This window comes from Aspergillus aculeatus (genome assembly GCF_001890905.1).
Source record: "Aspergillus aculeatus ATCC 16872 unplaced genomic scaffold ASPACscaffold_2, whole genome shotgun sequence".
NCBI lineage: Eukaryota > Fungi > Ascomycota > Eurotiomycetes > Eurotiales > Aspergillaceae > Aspergillus > Aspergillus aculeatus.
The window spans coordinates 122,804-142,132 of record NW_017962977.1 but is presented as its reverse complement, the minus strand read 5'-3'; the positions used below and the strand labels follow the sequence as shown (position 1 = coordinate 142,132).

The 19,329-nt window shown below is 51.6% G+C and overlaps 4 protein-coding genes across 4 annotated transcripts; 1 reads left to right on the top strand and 3 right to left on the bottom strand.

The window, feature by feature from the left end:
• Positions 1-106: 106 nt before the first annotated feature.
• Positions 107-2,656, bottom strand: ASPACDRAFT_1878358 (NADPH cytochrome P450 oxidoreductase family protein). Its single transcript, XM_020198134.1, has one exon. The coding sequence runs from the start codon at positions 2,338-2,340 to the stop codon at positions 208-210; it is 2,133 nt and encodes a 710-aa protein (XP_020059701.1). The 5' UTR covers positions 2,341-2,656; the 3' UTR covers positions 107-207.
• Positions 2,657-3,203: 547 nt separating this feature from the next.
• ASPACDRAFT_1852351 (cytochrome P450) lies at positions 3,204-5,364 on the bottom strand. The gene is made up of 2 exons (XM_020197243.1): positions 4,861-5,364; positions 3,204-4,804 (listed from the first exon to the last, which is right to left on the bottom strand). Exons 1-2 carry the CDS (start codon positions 4,976-4,978, stop codon positions 3,318-3,320), a joined length of 1,605 nt encoding a protein of 534 aa, XP_020059700.1. The 5' UTR covers positions 4,979-5,364; the 3' UTR covers positions 3,204-3,317.
• Positions 5,365-5,517: 153 nt separating this feature from the next.
• ASPACDRAFT_1878356 (myo-inositol transporter) lies at positions 5,518-8,047 on the top strand. The gene is made up of 4 exons (XM_020198133.1): positions 5,518-6,140; positions 6,272-7,006; positions 7,061-7,251; positions 7,322-8,047. Exons 1-4 carry the CDS (start codon positions 5,963-5,965, stop codon positions 7,814-7,816), a joined length of 1,599 nt encoding a protein of 532 aa, XP_020059699.1. The 5' UTR covers positions 5,518-5,962; the 3' UTR covers positions 7,817-8,047.
• A 1,543-nt stretch (positions 8,048-9,590) lies between these two features.
• On the bottom strand, positions 9,591-12,199 carry ASPACDRAFT_22774 (uncharacterized protein; the record flags this gene model as incomplete). Its single annotated transcript, XM_020199147.1, has 5 exons — positions 9,591-10,266; positions 10,315-10,974; positions 11,043-11,175; positions 11,248-11,445; positions 11,512-12,199. Coding segments are annotated over 5 exons (2,355 nt in total), but the record flags the coding sequence as incomplete, so codon positions are not given.
• Positions 12,200-19,329: the final 7,130 nt, after the last annotated feature.

Sequence of the window (19,329 nt, the reverse complement as noted above, 5' to 3'; positions counted from 1 at the left end):
ACTACACTTCATAGTTGCAAGTGGCCAGTTTGGCCATTTCGTCCGTCTTTCCCTAAGCACTTCCAACAACTTCATTCCACCTACAATATACTGGTTCTCACACTTGGTCGAAACGTTACATCTGATTCATTACTCATGAGAAAATATCTGTAAGACCACAAAAAAGCTGAAACCCTACTTGAAAGTTAGAGCACGAGATTCAACTACCTAGCCCCAAACATCTTCTTGCCACTTCCCCTTCCTCTTGAAGGCTTTACTCCAATCGTTCCACTCCCCATCACTCCATCCCTTCGTCTTCCGCATGGCCTGACCGACTGTCTTCTCCACCTCGCGTGCCATTCCTGCCCGCCCGCAAATGTACACGTTCGCGCCCTCCTCGATCAGCCTGATCACGTCTTCGCCGTGCTCCCGGACCCGATCTTGAACGTATTGGCGGGGCGTCTCCTCGTGCCGGGAGAAAGCCGTCACGATGCGGAGACGGTCACTCAATGCGGTTTGGAGAGCTTCCAGCTCTTCGCGATAGATGAAGTCTTCATCGGGCCGCCGGCAGCCGAAGAATAGGATCATCTCCCCGACATCACGGCCGACCTGCTGCAGCTGGCGGCGCTCGGCGATAAAGGCCCGGAAAGGGGCCAAGCCCGTTCCGGCGGCGACCATGATGAGCGGACAGTTAGCTAGGCGAGGTAGCTTGAATTTGCTCTTGCGGAGGTGAGCGAGGACCTGGCCGCCCTCGAGCGCGTCGCTGGGGCCGGGGAGGTAATAGGTGAGGCCGTGAGGGTGAGCACCGGTTGCAGCGTCGCGATAGTGCTCCGACAAGGCGAGGAGGTAGTTGGAGGTCACGCCATGAATGAGTTCTGTGGGGCTCTCGGGGACGGGGCTTGAGGCGACGAGGACGGTGATGGAGGGTTTGCGAGGAGAGAGAACACTACTTGATGAGATTGAGTAGTAGCGGGGCTGGATCGGGGACATGGTTTCAACAACATAGGACAGTGGCATTTGCGTCCAGATCTGACCGGGAGCGGCCAGCTGGAGAAGACGGCCAAGATTAACATGGGTGCGACGAAGGAAGTCAGCGTATACGGCCTTGTCTTGGCCAAGGCGAAGCAGAAACGCCTTGGCTTCTGGCGTGGGAGCAAACGGCGCCAGCCCCAGAACTTGGTCTCGGTTGACCGGCGCTCCGATCTCAAGGTAATAGCGAAAGAGCGCAGCGGGGGTCGTAGGCGTGGGGATCTTGACTTTGGTGGCTGCGTCCACGGATCGGATTACAATGGGCACATGGCGACGGTCCGTGCGGCCCAGCACTTGTAGTAGACGCTCGACCTCGACGTCAGGGTTGCCAGGCCATATAGCTAGGTGGTCACCAGTTTTGTAGGTAAACTCTGGCTGACGAGTTAGGTCTAGGTCCAAATGCAGGCAATGACGGTCCGCCGTCGAGAACAGCTGCCGCGCGCTGGACACAGGGAGGGCGCGTATGACGGAGCACTGAGCAGACACCTTGCCTGAAGGATCGCGAGCATCTGGTACACCATGATGGAGGTCGATGGGCTCCAGTGATTCATCTTCGTCCACTGTCAATGTGGGTAGGTATTGAGCTTCGCCTTCCTCAAAGCCCAGCTGGGTGCGGCAGGCAGCGAAGAGGTCGTCCTTCCAGCTGATAAAGTCCTCTTGTGTGGTACCTTCAGCATCGTTGGCTCTGCCTATAGACAGCAATGATCGAGCACCGCGCTGATCCAAAGCCTGGACAACCACGTCAACGACTCGGTTGTAGAACTTGTAGTTGCTGTTGCCCAGCCCGAAGGCGCAGTAGCGGAGATTGGATAGTGATTCATCGGGAGCCTTCTGGATCCAATCCCAAAACTCCGCTGTGTTGTCACTAGGATCCCCCTCTCCATATGTAGAAAGCAGAAAAATGGCTATTTTGGAGTTTGGGATTTCGCGGATTGAATCTGGGTCATAATCTGACAGATCTGCCGTCATGGTGGACTGCTGGAAGCGCAAGGCGATCTCGCGTGCTAGGCGATGAGCAAAACCCTCTGCAGTCCCCGACTGGGAGCCCCAGAAGACGACAATGTTTTTGTCTGCCTCAGCAAGCTTCTGGGCAATATTGCGTGTTTCTTGATGTGCGTTGGTGCCGGATGCACCGCCCATCTTCAATTGAGGACGCTCATAGAGCAAATGACGGTAGGGGTCAGGCTGATCCCAGAGCACACCACGAGATAGATAGGTAGCAGCGGCCATCGACATGACCGTCAAGGCGGCATAGTCGGCGGACCCAGTAGGGATCAAGCACCTGGCCAGCTGTTGCAAGGCTTCAGGTGAAAGATGCCATGGGGCACTCATGCTGGGTGAGTGGAAGGTGATGGGTGATGGTGTCTGATGAAGATGCTTCACAAGGTGGGAAGCAATGCTTTCTTAAAAGCCTCACCTCAGCCAAATCTTACTCAAGCCATCCTGCCGGCTTGAATTGGTACTGTAGGTCTATGAGTAGGACTGGATAGTTGTTAATTGTAGGCCGGGTCGGCATTTGACGACCTTTCTCCATCTGCAGACGGGGAGGAGCGGAGAGGTGTGGGGGAGAGACGAGGGGGAATCGGCGAAAGGCGGGGGAGAAGCGGGGGAGGCGAGAGATATCCAAAATGGAAAACAAGGAGGCTTGCAGGTGGAGGTTTAGAGAGCATGAGTTGTCCCTGCTGTTGTGTGAGAACGATGACACTTCCACTTCCATCCATTGTGGAAGTATTCTCTCCGTAAAGGAAAGGGAGATATTCCCCGCTCACGGACAATATTTCCTCCCCTGGCCTCTACGCACCCGCGCCAGTTGTTTACCCCATTGGGACAGACCCTCTTTATCTCGGACACTTTCTCCCCTCCAGGCTCAAAGTTCATTCAACGCTTCCTCTCCAGTCTCCACAGTCCATCCATTTATCCATCCATCCATCATCATCCCCACGGGGAACCCTTGCAAATCCTTCCCATGTATATCACATGCAGAATACTGTGGATTGAGCTACGTCCGTGCACGTCGATCTCTCGAACTAAGATTACACAACAGGTCATTCTCCAACTGACCTGTCTCGCTCGGGTATGTACTGTACTGGTACAACACCACCTAGGCATAGAAGGGTTACTGCAGGAATTGATCTTCGATTTCCAATAGTTACACTGCGATCAATCTATGCACTAAGCTTGTGTGGGGCAAGCAACAAAAAATAAAAGTCATCAGTCATCAATTGGATCATTCTATGCCTTATGCCTCGAAATCTAAGGTGAAAAGGTAATGCGAGAAGACGTAAACCAGTTGGAGCAGAAAGCCAAGACTACGAGTCATCCATCGGTACTTCTCGCCGCCAAATCTTCACAGGCATATCACCCAAAATAAGATTCATCGTCTCCTCTCGCTGCAGTTCCCACTCCGGAGACGGCAGAGCGAACTCGTACCGGCGTACCAAGGTCGCCAGAATCTTGGCCTGCTCTAGGTACGAGATGTTGCGTCCAATGCATGAACGGGCGCCAGCTGAGAAGGCAATGAAGTACGGCTGCAATGCTTTCCCTTCCTCACCCAACCAGCGCTCCGGGATGTACTTGTCGGCTTTGCGGAACGCTCTCTCATCTCGATGAGCCACAAATGCCGACATGCTGACGGTGGTGTTACCTGGGACCCACTGGCCAAGGATCTCCATTCCCTCTGGTGGCGTTTCGCGCGGCAATCCGTGAGAAGTAGGTGGGAAGATACGGAGCGACTCGTCCAGACATGCCCGTAGATAAGGCAGGTGCTTCACTTTGTCGTATGGCGCAATGATCTCGTCCGGGTCAAGGACGGCATCCACTTCAGCTCGCAGCTTCTGCAGACATTCGGGGTTCTTCAGCAGCTGGTACATCACGTTGGTGATGGCGATAGCGGTGGTCACACTGCCCGCGTTCATCATGATATTGACCTCAGCCAGCACCTCGCCCCATTCGAGTTGATTGGCACGGCCGTTCTTGTCCTCCATCAATGCTTGGAAGAAGTCATCCAGTCGCTCGCCTTCTTCGTACCGTCGCAGTCGCTCGGTTCCGCGACGCCAGATGATGTTGTCCCAGTGATCGGAGGACTGTTGCATGCGCTTGAAATACGGAATCACGTTCACCAGCCGGTTGAGGGTCGGATACCACTCGTAGTTCCAGAGGATGAGTGATTGTTTCCGCGCTGTCGGGTAGAGAGCCTCACGCAGGGACACCTCATACGTGCTACCATCCTTGCGCTGCGCCACACAGAGATCATGTCCTTGATCTAGGAAGCCCAGCTTCTCTGACAGACCAATGTCAGCAATGGCGTCTAAAGTGAAAAAGTTTGTCCACGCCCGGAAATCCAGAGTCAAGTCAGCTCGATCAGGAGCTTGCTTTCCCGCTGCCACTGCTGCGGACGGAGCTGCCGTGCACACACGGTCAAAGTGTGCGACCACCTTCTCGCACTTGTCGCTGACCTTGTGCTCCCATGTCTCCAAATTCTTCAAAGCATATGCCGAAGACAGAACTTTGCGCTTCCGGGCGTGATCTGGCTTGTCCACGACATCGGCCAAATGGTAGTGAGTGCCCGCCGTGATGACGTACGACGGGTCCTTGATGCACTTGGTGTTGTGTCCATAGATGTCCTTGATGGCGCGTACGTCTCCGTATGACAGCATATTAGGGCCTGTGCGGATAACGGGCTTCTCCCGGTGTAGCTCCATCAGCTCGCGAGAGCGGAATCCGCGTGAAGCCATGAACATGAAGGGGATTGCAGACATCCCTGAGATGGGAGTCAGATTAGGATATTTCCGCAGCCCTTGGAAGAGGTCAGCGGTTAAGAACCTCGACGAGTTTTGTGTCCCTGATGCCTACCTTTCGGATCCCGGAGATACTGCATAAATGGCCAAATGAAAAGATACGAGATGCCTACCAGCCCGACCACAAAAGCATATGGCGCAACGCTGAACACAGACAACATATCGGTGGCCATGGTTCTCCAAGTTCTCTCGGTTGAAGAAGGTTTGTAAAATGAAGAAAGGTGATCGAACCCCAAGGGGAAACTAGTTGTCTGCGAAGATCAAGCCCGAGTCGGATTGTATGCCAGCTGATTTTCTTGTCAGGGTGCTGGGAGGTGCTACTTATAACATCAGAAGAAGCAAGAAGTGGCATTCGCACAGTTTTGAGCATCCGACGAGGTGCTGAGCATCCTGCTGAAACCAGAGACCGACTTGCTCGTACAGTGAAACCATGGGTGAGTACCATAAGGGTCTCGCTTGTGATGGGGTAGATGACCATGTCATCATCTACTGTCTCCTTTTTTTCTTCTCCACCTTCACTTTTCCTAACATCATCGCCATCGTTGCCGAACGCAAGCAGCAGGTCGGGGAAAACTACCCTTCGTGGCAACCAGCAAGAGCGGAAAGAATTTCCCCTTGAATTTTGACACACTCCGGAATAAAAAGCCTCGTTGAACCCAAACAACGAATCAAAACCAATCCACCGAGGCCGGTTTCTTCAAAAGCGGGAGGCATAGCCTTGGTCGAGGCCCAGTCCCGGTTATTCTCTCCCTGGTTCTCCAAAATCCTTGATCGACAAAGCGGATCCAGGCGGCATTTGAGAACTATGACCCTGGTTGGCGAAGCAGCGAATCAAGTCGCCGCGATATAGAGCAAGTAACAGGCATCTGGGGAAATCTGGGGTATTCTGTCAACCATGGAACCGTTCCGAGCCATGAAGCAATACCCGAAACTATGTCCATCTGAGGGGGAATGAACATGGGTACTGCCAAGGATGTCGCTGCCCCCTCACGACCAGCCAACGATGCTCAGCGTAAATAAGCCCGAGGATTTCGTCAATCGGTCTATCCCTATTTCTGATCAAGGTGTCTCTGCGCCGAATGTAAATTGATCCGGTGGGATTGTTCAACCTAGACTACTCAGGAGCACACAGTGTGCTACTCTACCCTCATTCTACCATGGCTGCCGCCGAAGAACTTCCTAAAAAGTCATCAAACGACGAGTTTAAGCCACATGTATTCCATGACGAGAACCTGATGGTCAGTAACGGCCTAGATGACTCTATTGAGACAACGCTGCCGGGCAAAGCTATCTGGTTGATAGCGTGCACTGTCTCTATGGGGGGATTCCTCTTCGGTAAGCATGATATCCAGTATCCCGTCGTGTTGTTCGGCAACGGCAGCAATGGAATTATTTCCCTCTCCTGAGCTTCAGCCCCCCTTGCGTTCAGCAGATGTACTGACCACTTCTTATCGGGGCTATTGCAGGCTACGATACTGGTGTCATCTCGGCCGTGCTTGTCAATCTGGGAGATGATTTAGGCCAGACATTATCGTCCAGTGATCAGGAATTGATTACTTCTATCACCTCTGGAGGGGCCCTCATCGGCGCGGTCCTCGCTGGCTTGACTTCCGACAAGTATGGGCGTAAGCTAGCCATCTACGTTGGCTGTGCTGTCTTCTTCGTGGGGACGGTCTTGCAAGCTGCATCATTCTCTCTGGCACAGATGGTGGTTGGTCGATTGATCGTTGGCTTTGGTGTAGGTGAGGCAGCCATGATCGTGCCTCTCTACATCGGAGAGATGGCTCCGGCCCGGTATCGTGGTCGAATGATCGTGTTTGACAACATCTGTGTGACATTTGGACAACTCATTTCCTATGCCCTCGGAGCTGCGTTTACCAACGTCTCCCAAGGATGGCGATACACCATTGCTATCGGTGCTGTGCCGGCTGTTGCCCTCGCGGCTACAATGCCACTCTGCCCTGAGACTCCCCGACAGCTGGTTTCCCATGGCCGAGACGAGGAAGCCAGAAAGGTCATCGCGCAGATCTTCCCTCGGGCAACGGATCAGCAAGTTGTTGCCAAGATCCAGGTAATTCGACATAGTATTGAAGAGTCCTCGGTTTCGGTGTCAGATAAGAGTCTGTGGTGGCAGGCCAAGCAGCTCTTTACCGTGGGAGAAAACTTGCGCGCCTTGATCACTGCCTGTTCCGTTATGGCCGGTACGTCCTTCTCTTGTCTCCTGGCCTGGGAAAGTCCACGCTGACGCACTTTAGTCTCACAACTCGGAGGATTCAACACGTTGATGTACTACTCTGCCACACTTTTCTCCCTGGTTGGTTTCAACCAAGCAACGGCCGTATCCATTGTGGTTGGGGCAACAAATTTCATCTTTGGCTTTCCCAACTTCGCCTTCATTGATCGATTTGGCCGACGATCAATGCTGCTGGTCACACTTCTAGGGATGGTAAGCAGTACATTTTGCTGACTTCACTTTTGCGTATCTTCTTGCGTTCCTGACGCCGAGCCATCTATAGTCTCTCTCGCTAGCTGTCGTTGCCGTCGTCTTCCATTGGATCCCTGTCAACTCGGACCTCAGCTTTTCCGGCCCTCGTGAGATGACCTGGGCAAGTATCGTCCTGCTGGTTGCCCTCATCATCTACATTGCCTTCTATTCCGCCGGCGTCGCCCCCATCTCATGGGTCGGTACCGAGTTTTTGCCGCTAGAGGTGCGGGCTCTCGGGACCATGGTCAACACTGTCACATGCTGGGGCTGTAACATTATCATCTCATCGACGTTTCTGTCCATGATGAAAGGCATGACCCCAAGCGGAGCCTTTGGCTTCTACGCAGGGATATGCTTCCTTGGATGGCTCTTTGTGGTCTTCTGCTATGCCGAAGTGCACAATATGCCCCTGGAATCAGTGAGGGAGATCTACACGGACGGCTTCGGAGTCAAAAAGGCCAAAGAGATCCAGAGACAATTGAAGCAGATGCGGCAAGATGAAGAGCTCGCCAGACAGACTCAATAAGCTTGCCGAGCCGGGGATGCTACACCCTTGACTAACTTGCATTATGCGAGCTCCACGATCGATCCGAAGTTGAACCATCATTGACAGCGCTTGCCGGGGACACACTACTGGGGAGATCACGATTAGTCATTTGCAGCAGCATCTACAGCAGACCCATCGAATCCAAGCGCGGAATCTGCGCGACCGGGGCGCTCTGCGCAACAGAATTTTCTCAGGCGCTGTGTTATCGCAGAGCTTTTCTTTTTTCTTTTTTCTTTTTTCTTTTTTCCCCCTTATCTCAGGTGGAATGTCGGGTACACGCAGCAGTTTCTTATCTTTTCCTCCACTTCTCCCCCTTCCTTCATCTCTTGTCCGCAGTACACTCACCATCTTGTAGTCTATTTCATCTCTCGGCCTACTCACGATTTCATGACATTGATGATTCTATCGAGTAGTTCACATATTTATCTTCGTTCGGTTTCCCTGCATGTACGAATGGTATGGACGTGCAGTGCATGCATACTATACTTCACTTTTCACTTCCACCCATGTATCATCACACATGTACTGTACATTGGGCGGCGCAGTCGCCGCACACCGGTTGATGTATGTAGTTGCAATAGCTAGCAATCATCTTGCACTGGTAGCCAACATGTTTCAGAGGCACATACCTCTCACTGTATAAGCAGTTGGATGGGTCCAGCCGCGTGACCAGTGCAATTTTTTCACCCATAAGCTGGGTCCAGTAACTATCTCCGCCCAGGAGAACATCCAGCAGAAGAAGAGAGTCTCTCCGCCAAACGTGGCAAGCTCCCAGGCATTGCTGCGCCGCCTCCAGCAAGTAGGGTTCTTGCTGCCCCGACCACTGCTTCTCAAGGCTGAGTCACATGTCATTATGTCGTTCGCTTGCACGTGACATATTGCCTCAGGCCTCCGGGCCCTACGTTGTCGATCGGTCTCTCTCTTACCAAGCTACTCAACTCAACAAGCTACACTCGAATCCCAAGGAACTACAATCAAAGCCTGGAAATGGAAACCCATGGAGTTTTAGATGCCCATACATGTAAGATAAAACAAATGCGCAAAACATGAACACCAGGAACCGACTCCAGTCAGCCAAGTCCCTGGAGATGCAGGAATGGAGAGAAAGAACGAAGAAAACAAATAAAAAAAAGGGCTGAGCCACAAACAGTATAATCCAAGATTCTCGTCATAGGAAATTCGTGACATCATGGTCGTTAAATATAGCCGGTCAGAAACAATGCGCAAACCAACACAATGACCAAAAACCACACACCAGAACGCTGACCATCCCTATTGCCCCCCCGAATCCGCACAGACACAGTCCCCATGATGACTGTTTTCCGCGGCAACCCACCATGCGTAAACCCTCCAAACAAAAGACATTAAATGATTGAAGATTTGGGTCTCGCCCGAGGCCCACAATTGCATGCATAACCCCCCCTAGCCTGCCAAATCATTACCTGGGCCCAGTCGGGTACAGGTTGTCGCAGCAGACACTCAACAGGCCGAATAAATGCTTCTTCGGTGGTGGCAGTGAGAGACCCCAACGAATGGTGGTGCAAACTCAGAGCAACCTGCGCCGAAGAGAAGGTCTATTATAAAGGCGAAGAATAGCGAAACCCCCATAGTACACGCCATTAGAGAGACCCTTCAAAGAAAACATTTTATCTTTTCTCTAGGGAAAAGATTGTGCTTTTCGTGATTGTCGTTTTTTTCTTTTTTTCTTTCCCTCTTAATTCGCGGTCGCGTCTCCCTTCAGGGCCCGCACCGGTCACCGACGACGAGACATGACACCCCCTGCCTTCATGGGCTGCAATCCAAGAGCAACACCGCCAACAGGCCCTCCGACAGAGGTCTCGCTAAGCGTCTTGCGCCGCTTGCTCTCAAAGTCGGGGCCCCGACTGTCAGGGCGGGCAATTCGGTCCACCTCGTCATCTTCCCTCATCCGCTTGTTGGAACCGATCGAACCATTGAGACCATTTGGATATCCCGAGGTTGGGTTAGGGACTGAGTAATTGTCCGAGGTGGCACCGTTATTAGACGTTCCGCGCGTGTCGCTGACAATGTTGTAGAGACTGCTGGCAGCCGCAGGGCGCGGGGGGGTACTATACCCAGAGCCCCATGGCGGAGGGCCACCACTGGTGCGCGGGGTCATTCTTCCGGAGCCATTCTGCTGTGTAGGAGAGCCAGTGATCTCGGGTGTGAGCTGAGAATGGTCTCCGGTCAGGCTGCCCACAGATGGATTGGTGGTATAGGTGTAGGAACCGCGGCTCGTATTGTAGCCTGAATTGTCATGCTGCACGTACTCCGACTCATGCTCCGCAACCGATTCATTTCCAGCGCTGGTCACATGCCCGTTGCTCTGGGTATACCGTTCGGGCTTGACATCAGTCGACTCTCCTTCCGGCTGTGCGCCCGGCGTACGGCTCGAGGGCGGACCCATCTCACTCTTCAGATATGGCTCACTCTTGAGATATGGCTCGCTCTTCAGGTACGGTTCACTCTTTAGATAAGGGGTAGAGGACATCGTCTGCCCGTAGGGTGCCATGCCACTCGGTTGGGATGCATAGTGAGGGTGAGAGGGCGGCGCCGCAGAGTAATAAGGCTTGGAGTCATAGCCTGATTGACCCTGAAACGAGTGCATTCCTTGCATGTTATTCCCTGGTGGAGTTGTAGCTGGTGTGGTTGGCATCGAGCGGGCGTTGCTCAAAGCCGTGTCGATGGAGAGAGGCTGAGAGTTGGGCACACCTGATGGCATTCCCTGGTTGTTCCAGTCGTATGAGGTGTTGGAGTTAGTAATACCCATGAGACTCGAGGCACTCGCAGGAGGAGTGGGGAAAGTATGAGCCCGGTCAAGCCCCGGCCTCCCTCCTTGTTGCGAGGCCACTGTGGGTGGTTGAGCCATGTGCGACGGCACACCAGCTTGCAGAGAATGATGATGATGCAAAGTAGGCGGCTGAGGCCCCTGAGACGTACGTGCGGTTGCTTGAGAGCCCTCCATGCGCCGCTGCTGAGATTCTTGCACAACTAGATTAGTTCTACTTGTGTTTGTCGGGTGATACAACAATCCCCCAATGTTGTGAACAAACAACGGATACAGCAAGTCTGTAATCTTCTCCTTGTTAGCGAACTCGAGGGCCCGCTCGAAAGGAATCCTATTACCAGAGGTGGTCAGCGTTCACGTAATGGATAGAGCTGAGTTTCTAGAGCAAGATTATCGTACCAAACGCCCTTGAGGTGCATGGGGCCAATCTTGACGACATGACGGATCTTTTCGCTTTTCAGAATACCATCACGACGACCGCGGGTCATTCCCGCCACATTCAGAAGCTTCGTGCCATTGATCATTGAATTGTCTGTAGAGCAGGGTTAGCCAAAGATGAGGTTCTTTGTATTCGCCAGACCGACTACGATGTGCTCCAGCTCACCTTCACGTCGAGCAACACAGACTCCTTTGGCTTCAACCTGATAGCAAAGGCTTCCCTCATCCTCCCACAGTGTGGCGGTCACGCGTGGCTTCGATCCCGGCGGAGCGATCTGGCCGGTGAGATCGTAAACGAAGCCCTGCGCAGGGGCACCGGTTGAATTGCCATAGTTTTGAGTTGCCACCGCATGGCTTGTCACTGCTGGTTCGATAGGATCGGTTAGAGTCTCTGTATGTACGGCCAAAGGCAACCACGAGAATCACTTACCGGGTAGGGGCAGCAATTGAGCCGGAACCTGGCCACTCAGAGATGTCGTTGGGGGCTGGAGGCCAGGCTGGGATGAGGTTACGCCGCCTGGATAGGCATACGGGGCATAGGAGCTGGCCGGCCCATATGTCGTGGATGCTGGCTGCAGAACCGGCGGCTGCTGGTGGTATTGCGGGTAGTGAGCAATACCCCCAGCGGTGGCAGCATGCGAGGCATAAGGCTGGCCAGATGACAAATGCGAAGAATGAACGTCCATGTATGGTTGCGTCTGGTTCATGCTGCTGATCGGTGCTGGATTCTGGTAGTAACTATCGCTAACCTGATTCTGCGCGAGCGAGTACTCTTGGGGTGCAGAGCCGTCCAGCGAAACGCGACCCTGGTTTGCCGCCGTTGTGAGGTCGGTCGAGGATGTTGGCGGGCTTCGGGTATCACTACCCCCGGGCGCGGAACCCGATAGACTGGTACGCGCGCTGGTGTTGTTGGACCCCAGGGCGGCGGCGGAGGCGTCGTCGTAGCTCGCCCGATAGGACTGGCCCGAGATGGCCTGCGAGGCCGTAGGGAGACTGAGAGCCGGAAGCTTGTCACCAGACAACAGAGGTCTCTCTGCGGCGTGGTGGTTATACCAAGGGATGTCAACAGGACCTCTGGTGTGGACCTGCGAGATCGACGGTAGCTCCAGCTTTTCGGTTGACGGGGGTAACAGTTCTAATAATGGTAGTGAGGAGGTGCGGTGGAACGTCGGACTGTAAGATATGTCCGGCGTACCGAGAAAGTGAAAGAGAAAACGCTTGTCTGTGTTCTCGTTCTTAGCGTTCGTTTATTTTCTTCGATGAATTGGGTTCCGAGATCAGTCGGCACTTCGGTCACTGAGCTCGTTCCTGCTTGAACGTGCAATGTATCCGGGGCGAGTCTCTCAGGATAAACTTGTGCGGGGTCTGCAGCAGATATACACACCGAGTCAAGTGTCAATGCAAGTGGGCAGATGGAATAGCTTTAGCAGGCAATGCAGGACAAGCGATAATGTGCAATCGTGGCAGGCTCGTGGGCAATCGTAACCATAAGACGCTAGAGGAGACCACTGGCGGAGACCACTGGCGGAGACCAAGGAAATCGCTATGCAGAGACTTGGCGGACAGAAATCTAGATCCGAAGACGTGGGAGGATTTTGATTCTCAAAAGCAAGTCCAAGGAAGATAGATAGACAACAAGCGCTTGCGTATGGTTTAGAGGGGAAAACGCTCAGGCGATTCAGAAGCACACAGTCATGGGTCTCGTTTCAAGTCGTGATAAGCGAAGCGGAGAGAGAAAACGACGTGACAGTCCAGCATCCAACGTCGAGTGTCTTCGGGGATGCTAGGCACAAAAGAGAAAGCTGGTGTGCTGCGACAACGACACGAGGCGAGCAAAGTGGATTAGAATCGAGTCGTAACGGGTCGTAGAAAGTCGTTGCGTGCGGCGGGTGCAATGCTAATGTATGCTGTAGGCTCTAGGTAGAACACGGTCAACAACCGAGCCGGAAGACGCGGGAAAGATGATTGCAAGTTGAAGGTGCAAAAGAAGAAGGACAAGTGGAAGCAGACAGTAAAGATAGCAAGAACAATAACATTCAGGTCATCCACATAAGGTCATCAAAGGACAAGAGAGAGAGAGAGAGAGAGAGTTATCAGATTGGAAGTAGGGGAGGAATTGTAGAAAGTAGCGGCAGAGAGATGGAGGTCCGATGTATGTATAAGAAGGCGCCAAACGGAAGGGATGGCACACTAACGAAGGCGGACAAGGGAGTGCCGAATTGGGTTTTGGGTTGGGGGGGGGGAGGTGGAGGAGGGTGGGGAGGGAAGAAAGTAGGGAAAAAATAGAAATCTGAACCAAGGAAGCAGATCCAGCAAAAGAAGGATCGGGGAGGAAGGAAGGTGACAGAAGAAGAGGTCAGTGTGAGAGAAGGGTGGTGAAGGGTGAGGATTAGGATAAGGTGAAAGTGCGTAGGTAGGGAAAAGGTCAAAGGAGCAAGTGACAATCCAGACAGGATGCGACTAATTCTCTTTTGGGAGGATTTTGGGGGCAAAAGATATTATCGCATAAATCCCCAAAAGAGAAAATGATATCAGAGCAGTCAAGAAAAGATAATAGTATAGAAAAGGAAGAGAAATTTGAGCAAAAGGACGAAAAAGGACGATAAATAACCGCCCAAGTCTGAGACAATCCAGACGTGAGCGATCATGACCGACCCCGAAGGGAGGAGAGAGAAGGCGGTGGAGAGGAGATGAATGGAAAAGAAACGAGTAAAAATAAGTTAGGTAGGATGAATAGGTGACTGAACGAAATAAAACGGATGATTGAATGAATGTGCGGATGAACGAATGACTGACTGACTGACTGACTGACTGACTGACTGACTGACTGCTGCAGCGACTAGTGCCGCGGCAGATCATGGACAGAAAGGTGGAGGCTGGGACTCTGAGGTGGAGGAGGAGGGGAGGGGAAGGAGAGGGAAGAGGGGGGGGGGAGGAGGCCGGCCAGCAAACGCAGGCTAAGCCTGATGTTCTCTGCAGCCGCCGGGGGAGGGTTTCTGGACCGCCTATGGACTTCTTCTTCACTGAAGTGGCCCAAAATGGAAATGACGATGGTTGGGAATCTTATTGTGAGGAAGTCGAAAAGAAACCAAGCAAAAAGCAAATTACCAAGGGAGAAGCCAAATAATAAAAGAAAAAATACACTGATCCAACAAATTGAGTAAAGAAGGAAAGTAAGAATAAAACAAGTGAACCAGATACAATTCAATGAGTACTTGCAGAAGGAGAACAGAAGAAACTCACCTGACTTGAACTTTGAACTGTTTGAAGCTGATTATGATGGAGATGGTGATGATGCTAAAGTCGAATAGTCGAAGAATGGCGCTGGAAAGGGTGGGGAAAGTCAACCGGTGGTCACAGACGGCTCCCGCCCATCGAAGGCTCTGCCATGGTCAAGAGAACAGCCAGATCGGGTCTGGGTGCGGGAAGGTGGGAGGGGGAGACAAAAGAAAAATAGGCGACAGGGAAGAAAAAAAAAAAAAAAGAAAAGAAAAAAGAAAAAGAACAAAAAAGCACCAAAAAAAAAGGTTCAATAGGTAACTGATGAATGACGGTTGAGGATCTTCGGGGCTGACGGGTGCAACCGAAACACCTCGCCCCTACTCCCCCCCCCCTCCCCTCCCAGGACAAAAATGATGACAAGATAGGAATGCAAATCAAAGGGATGGATGGATGGATAGTTCTGCTTGAAGCCACCCCCGACCTTCTTAGATTCTAGAAAGAAGGATAGGGACTGCTAGCTTTCTCAGATCCTCTCCCAGAACTACTACATTCGGTCTCTGAAGCTGTTTCGATGCAGGTGGAGCAAGACAGCCCAGTGTCTCTCTGCAGTAGTTCCAGTACCCTCATCGATGGCAGGACCATTCACAACCCCGAGGTGAGGCGGCTGGGCAGCAAGGAACAAGAAACTGCTGCAACAGCCAAAATCCTAACCCAAATCCAAAGACGAAATCAACAGGGCCAAAAAGCAATTAAAAGAAGGGGCGACCAAAAGCCAACCGAAAATAAGATCAAGAAAAGTCGAGAAAACCAAAAGAGATACACCACATACCGGCACGTGTCTTTGACTCGGGCTCGAGATCGATTTCTTTCTTGAGACCTGCTGCGCGGGAATGTAAGAGAAGCTGCAAGGCAAGCAGTCGGGTGCGAGATCGAGAAATGTCTCTTACGCGCTTCTGGTCCGGACGTGCTGAGCAACCTCGTTCTTCTTGGTCCGGTCTCTTATGATTCGTCGCAGGCGATCTTTTCTCGGGGGGGATTCTCTGTCCCGGTATCGGCTTCTTGCGAGTCACAGGCCCGTTGAGGAAGAGGAGCGGTCGGGGCTGGTGAAAGAAGAGAAAGGAGAGAGGAGAAAGGGCGATTGAAGAGAAGCTGAGTGAGGAACTGGGTGGTGGATCGCTGGGCTGGCTGTCACTATAACTGTCGCCTTCTGATCGGGCAAGAAGAACAATAATAAATCAACATCCGAGGGAAAGGGTCGAAAAAGCGAGAAGCAAGAATTCAATCTAAGGGCAATTTAGGAAATCGGATAAGAGAAATCAGAAGGAACAAGATATTGAGAGGGGGAAAAGTCATAAAATCAGAAGAGGAAAAAAAGAAGGACAAAAAAAAAAAGAAAAGAAATTCAAATTGAAATAATCAAACTGGAAAGAGAGACATAACAAGATGAGTAAATAATATCAACTGAAATTAAAACTGAGTGGAAGGAAATAAAAACGACAGACAGCATTAAAATAAAAATGGAATGAATGCTAGCAGTCAGATGTGGATCCCGCAACTCAAAACGAGCAGCAGAAGAGGAGGAGTGGGATGGATTTTCTGGGACAAGAACCGTGCGTCGTGCGGAAGAGCGGAGAGATACACCGTGGGATCTGCTGTTGCTGCTGCTGCTGCCGCCGCCGCCGCCGCCGCCGCCCGGTGGTGGTGGAAAGTGGTAGGTATAGTTAAGTGGTTAAAGTGAAATTAGTGGTGGTAGTGGTGCTGCTGCTGCTACTGCTCCTGCGGCGGCGGCGGCTGCTGCTGTTGGGGCTAGTACAGTACTTACTCACCCAGTCTAACTCTCACACTCACTCTTTTACCCTTTCAACTACTACCTAGTATGAAGAGTACCGATCCCAATACCCTTCGTCTTTTTGGCAGGGTCCAGAAATTCCAGCGTCAAGCTCAAACAGCGCAAATGCCGCCAATCCGCCACGAAGCAAGGACCATTCGGCCGGATAAGCTAAACAAGACGCCGGGCAGGAACCACCGTTTGGGCTAGGAAGAGTATGCACCTCAGCTTCAGATTGGCTGCCGACCCAAGGGTGAAGAAAGGGGGAAGCGGCGCCAAATCTCGATGGCAAAAGAGCAGGCGGCAGGGCATGACAAGATCAAATGAAGAAACATGATGCGCGATCCCAGTACCCATATCGTAGGGACCCAGGACCCTCGGCGGCAAATGGAGCAGAAGGATCAAGAAAAAAGAAAAACAAACCAAACCACAGCAAGCGTGAAGAAACAGAGAGGTATGGAAAGAAGCTGACAGACACATCAAGGAGAGTTCACTTGCTACGTACCTGTGACTGTAGCTGTATTGTTGGGATTGATGCTGATGCTTGATAATGGCAACGTCAGGTACCCGAATTCGCAGGTGAATCTCAGAGGAGCAGTAGGCTAATAAAAAAAATAGTCTACGGAGTAGATAGACAAGACCGCCCGAGCAAGTCTGCAGGGTTGAGCGAGCCACCATTAAGAAACAATTGATTGCGGGTGAAGCAGAAGCCGATCACTTGCATTCATCGATCGCGTTGGGAAAGCACAATGTGAACTCCTAATGATATCTACATTTACTCTGTACATACATCTAATCACGATTGCAAATGGAAATCAGAATGATCCAAGTAGAGGTTTCGAATCTCTCATGCCAATCTCACTCGGGAGACGATGAAGATCACCACTGGACAATAATAAGAGAACAGGGGCAAATGGAGAGATAAATATCGATAAACCAAATCGAGTTTCCAGAACAATACTAAGCATACTATAACCATCTGTCAAGGAAAGGAAGAAACCCACTAGGAAAAAGGAAAAGGAAAAAGGAAAAAGGAAATGGTGGTGAGACCATGAGAGTGACTTTTGGACTCCGGGCGGTGCGTGAGGGGCCACACGGTGAACTGTTGGGACGGATGGATCGCGCACTGCTGTAAGTCATTCGATCGACCTGCGCTGCCGGATTGATGCTGAAACTAGTAGTGACCTAATTGGAGGAGGATACAGTACGGAGGACTACCTAGTACCTAGTAGCCACTGGGCACGGAGACGGAGAGGATACTCTAGTACGGAGTACGGTACCTAGGTAGTATCTCCAGTGGTTAGGTAGTGCTTGTAGCTACAGAGCACAGGCTGGCACTCTTTGCTTCTGCCGGGGGCTTTTCCATGCTCATTCGCGCCATATTCTTCGACTTGGAATCCTGAGTAGATAATCTCCGAAAGGCATGCTACGATAAAGTGTTCTGTAGTTTGATAAGCACAGAACCCCGCATGTATTACTGAACAACAAATTATGAACCTGCCGAAACTAGGCAGCCGAGACCGTTACCGATTGAAGGGACCACGGAAGCAGGAAGAGAAGAAGCCGCGGCGAGGGCAGCATAGCAGCAGCAGTCGCCAAAAAGAAAATAAAAAACCAAGAGAGAAAAAACAAAAGAAAAGCAAAGCAAAGCATCGGGGGGAGGAGGGGAGGGGAGAAGGGGAAAAAAAAAACAAAAGAAAATGTATTAACAATAACAATAATAATAATGGTAGATGGATGGATGACAGGCGTGTGTTCCAGGTTCGAACAGTTGTCTCCACGATGGCCGCGGGTCCCACTCAGCGTACCCAAGGTTCAAAGAAAGAATCGACCATGGGTAAGCTCGGCCACGATGCGGCGAACCAATGGTCAAATCCATGGTCTAGAATGACTGCCAACCTAGGCACGCTGTGATTACTGTAAAAAAGGTACCGTGCTTGACTAGGTGGGTTAGATAGTAAGGCTACGTAGTGAAAGAGGCAGTAAGCAACTTACTGTGTAGATTCGAGGACGTTGAGAACTATGAGTATGAGCATGCAGTCAGTGATCATCATGCTTCTGTGCTTCGGGCATAGGATCGGTCAGTCGGTTGGCCGGCTGGCCTGCTAGCCTGCTTCACATCCTGCTGTAAGGTATTCTTAATCTCGTCAAGGTTGATCGTGAGGACGCACGAAGCAGTCTGTTGGGTGCATAGAGTGCTGACGGCGGTCGAGATCATCCGTGACCAGATAAGTTCTACAACTTGAGAATGCATGTATGACAAAGCCAGAGATGGAGAGAATGAGTGTACCGGTATGGTACTCAGTTTGTACTGCGATCGTACCGGCTGGTAATCGATTGCTTCTTCTGGATACTGAAAACACACATTTGTAGCAAGCTAGCTCACTGCCTCCCATCCTATCATATAGAACCCTGCGCCAGTGGAGAAAATAGAGAGGGGGGGCGGTGGGCGGGTTGATTTGCGCAACTCAGCGCCCGGGGGGGGGGAAGTCGCTTTCTCTCCAGTCTTTTCCCCCCTTCCCCCTTCCATTTTGCCCAAAAAACCATTTTCTTGATGTGAGTAATATAGGACTAGCAGGGATCCATCCGCTCTAGTGAGATGGTCGACAGGGAATGCCAGTCATTGTTAGTTATCGTCAGTCGAAAGAACAATAGAAGGGGGGGTCCAGTAGATGGATGCAAGATTTGCGCACTCTAAACGGTGCAGTGGATCGTCCCAGCATGTACGTAGTAGTAAAGCAGCGGGAAGCGGTTCGACACAGACCACCCCCAAAATTATCGGAAGCGACAAAGCTTTGAAGATCTTACCCTACCCTAGAACCAAGCCTATCTCTAAGCCATCATCCACGAACGACAACGGTCAGCGGGAGAACACAGAGTCACCCACCCGAAAGAAAGGAAGGGAGGAATAGCGGTGACTTGAGCAGCATGAGGAGAAGAAAAGAAGAAGAAAAGGAAACAATAATCAAATGGGTCGAAAATGGAAAGTCGTGGATAAGAAGCTTTTACAAGGGATACGATACAACATATAATGCCTGGAGCAGCTCAACTTCAATTGCCTTACCCTGCACGGCTGCGTTAGTTCTTCTCAACTGATCGTTGACGCGGCGCATCCTAGATGGGTAATAGAAAATGTGCTTTTACTCTTCTTCATTGTACTTTACGGCACAGGATCACATTGTTTTATTCCGAAGCATG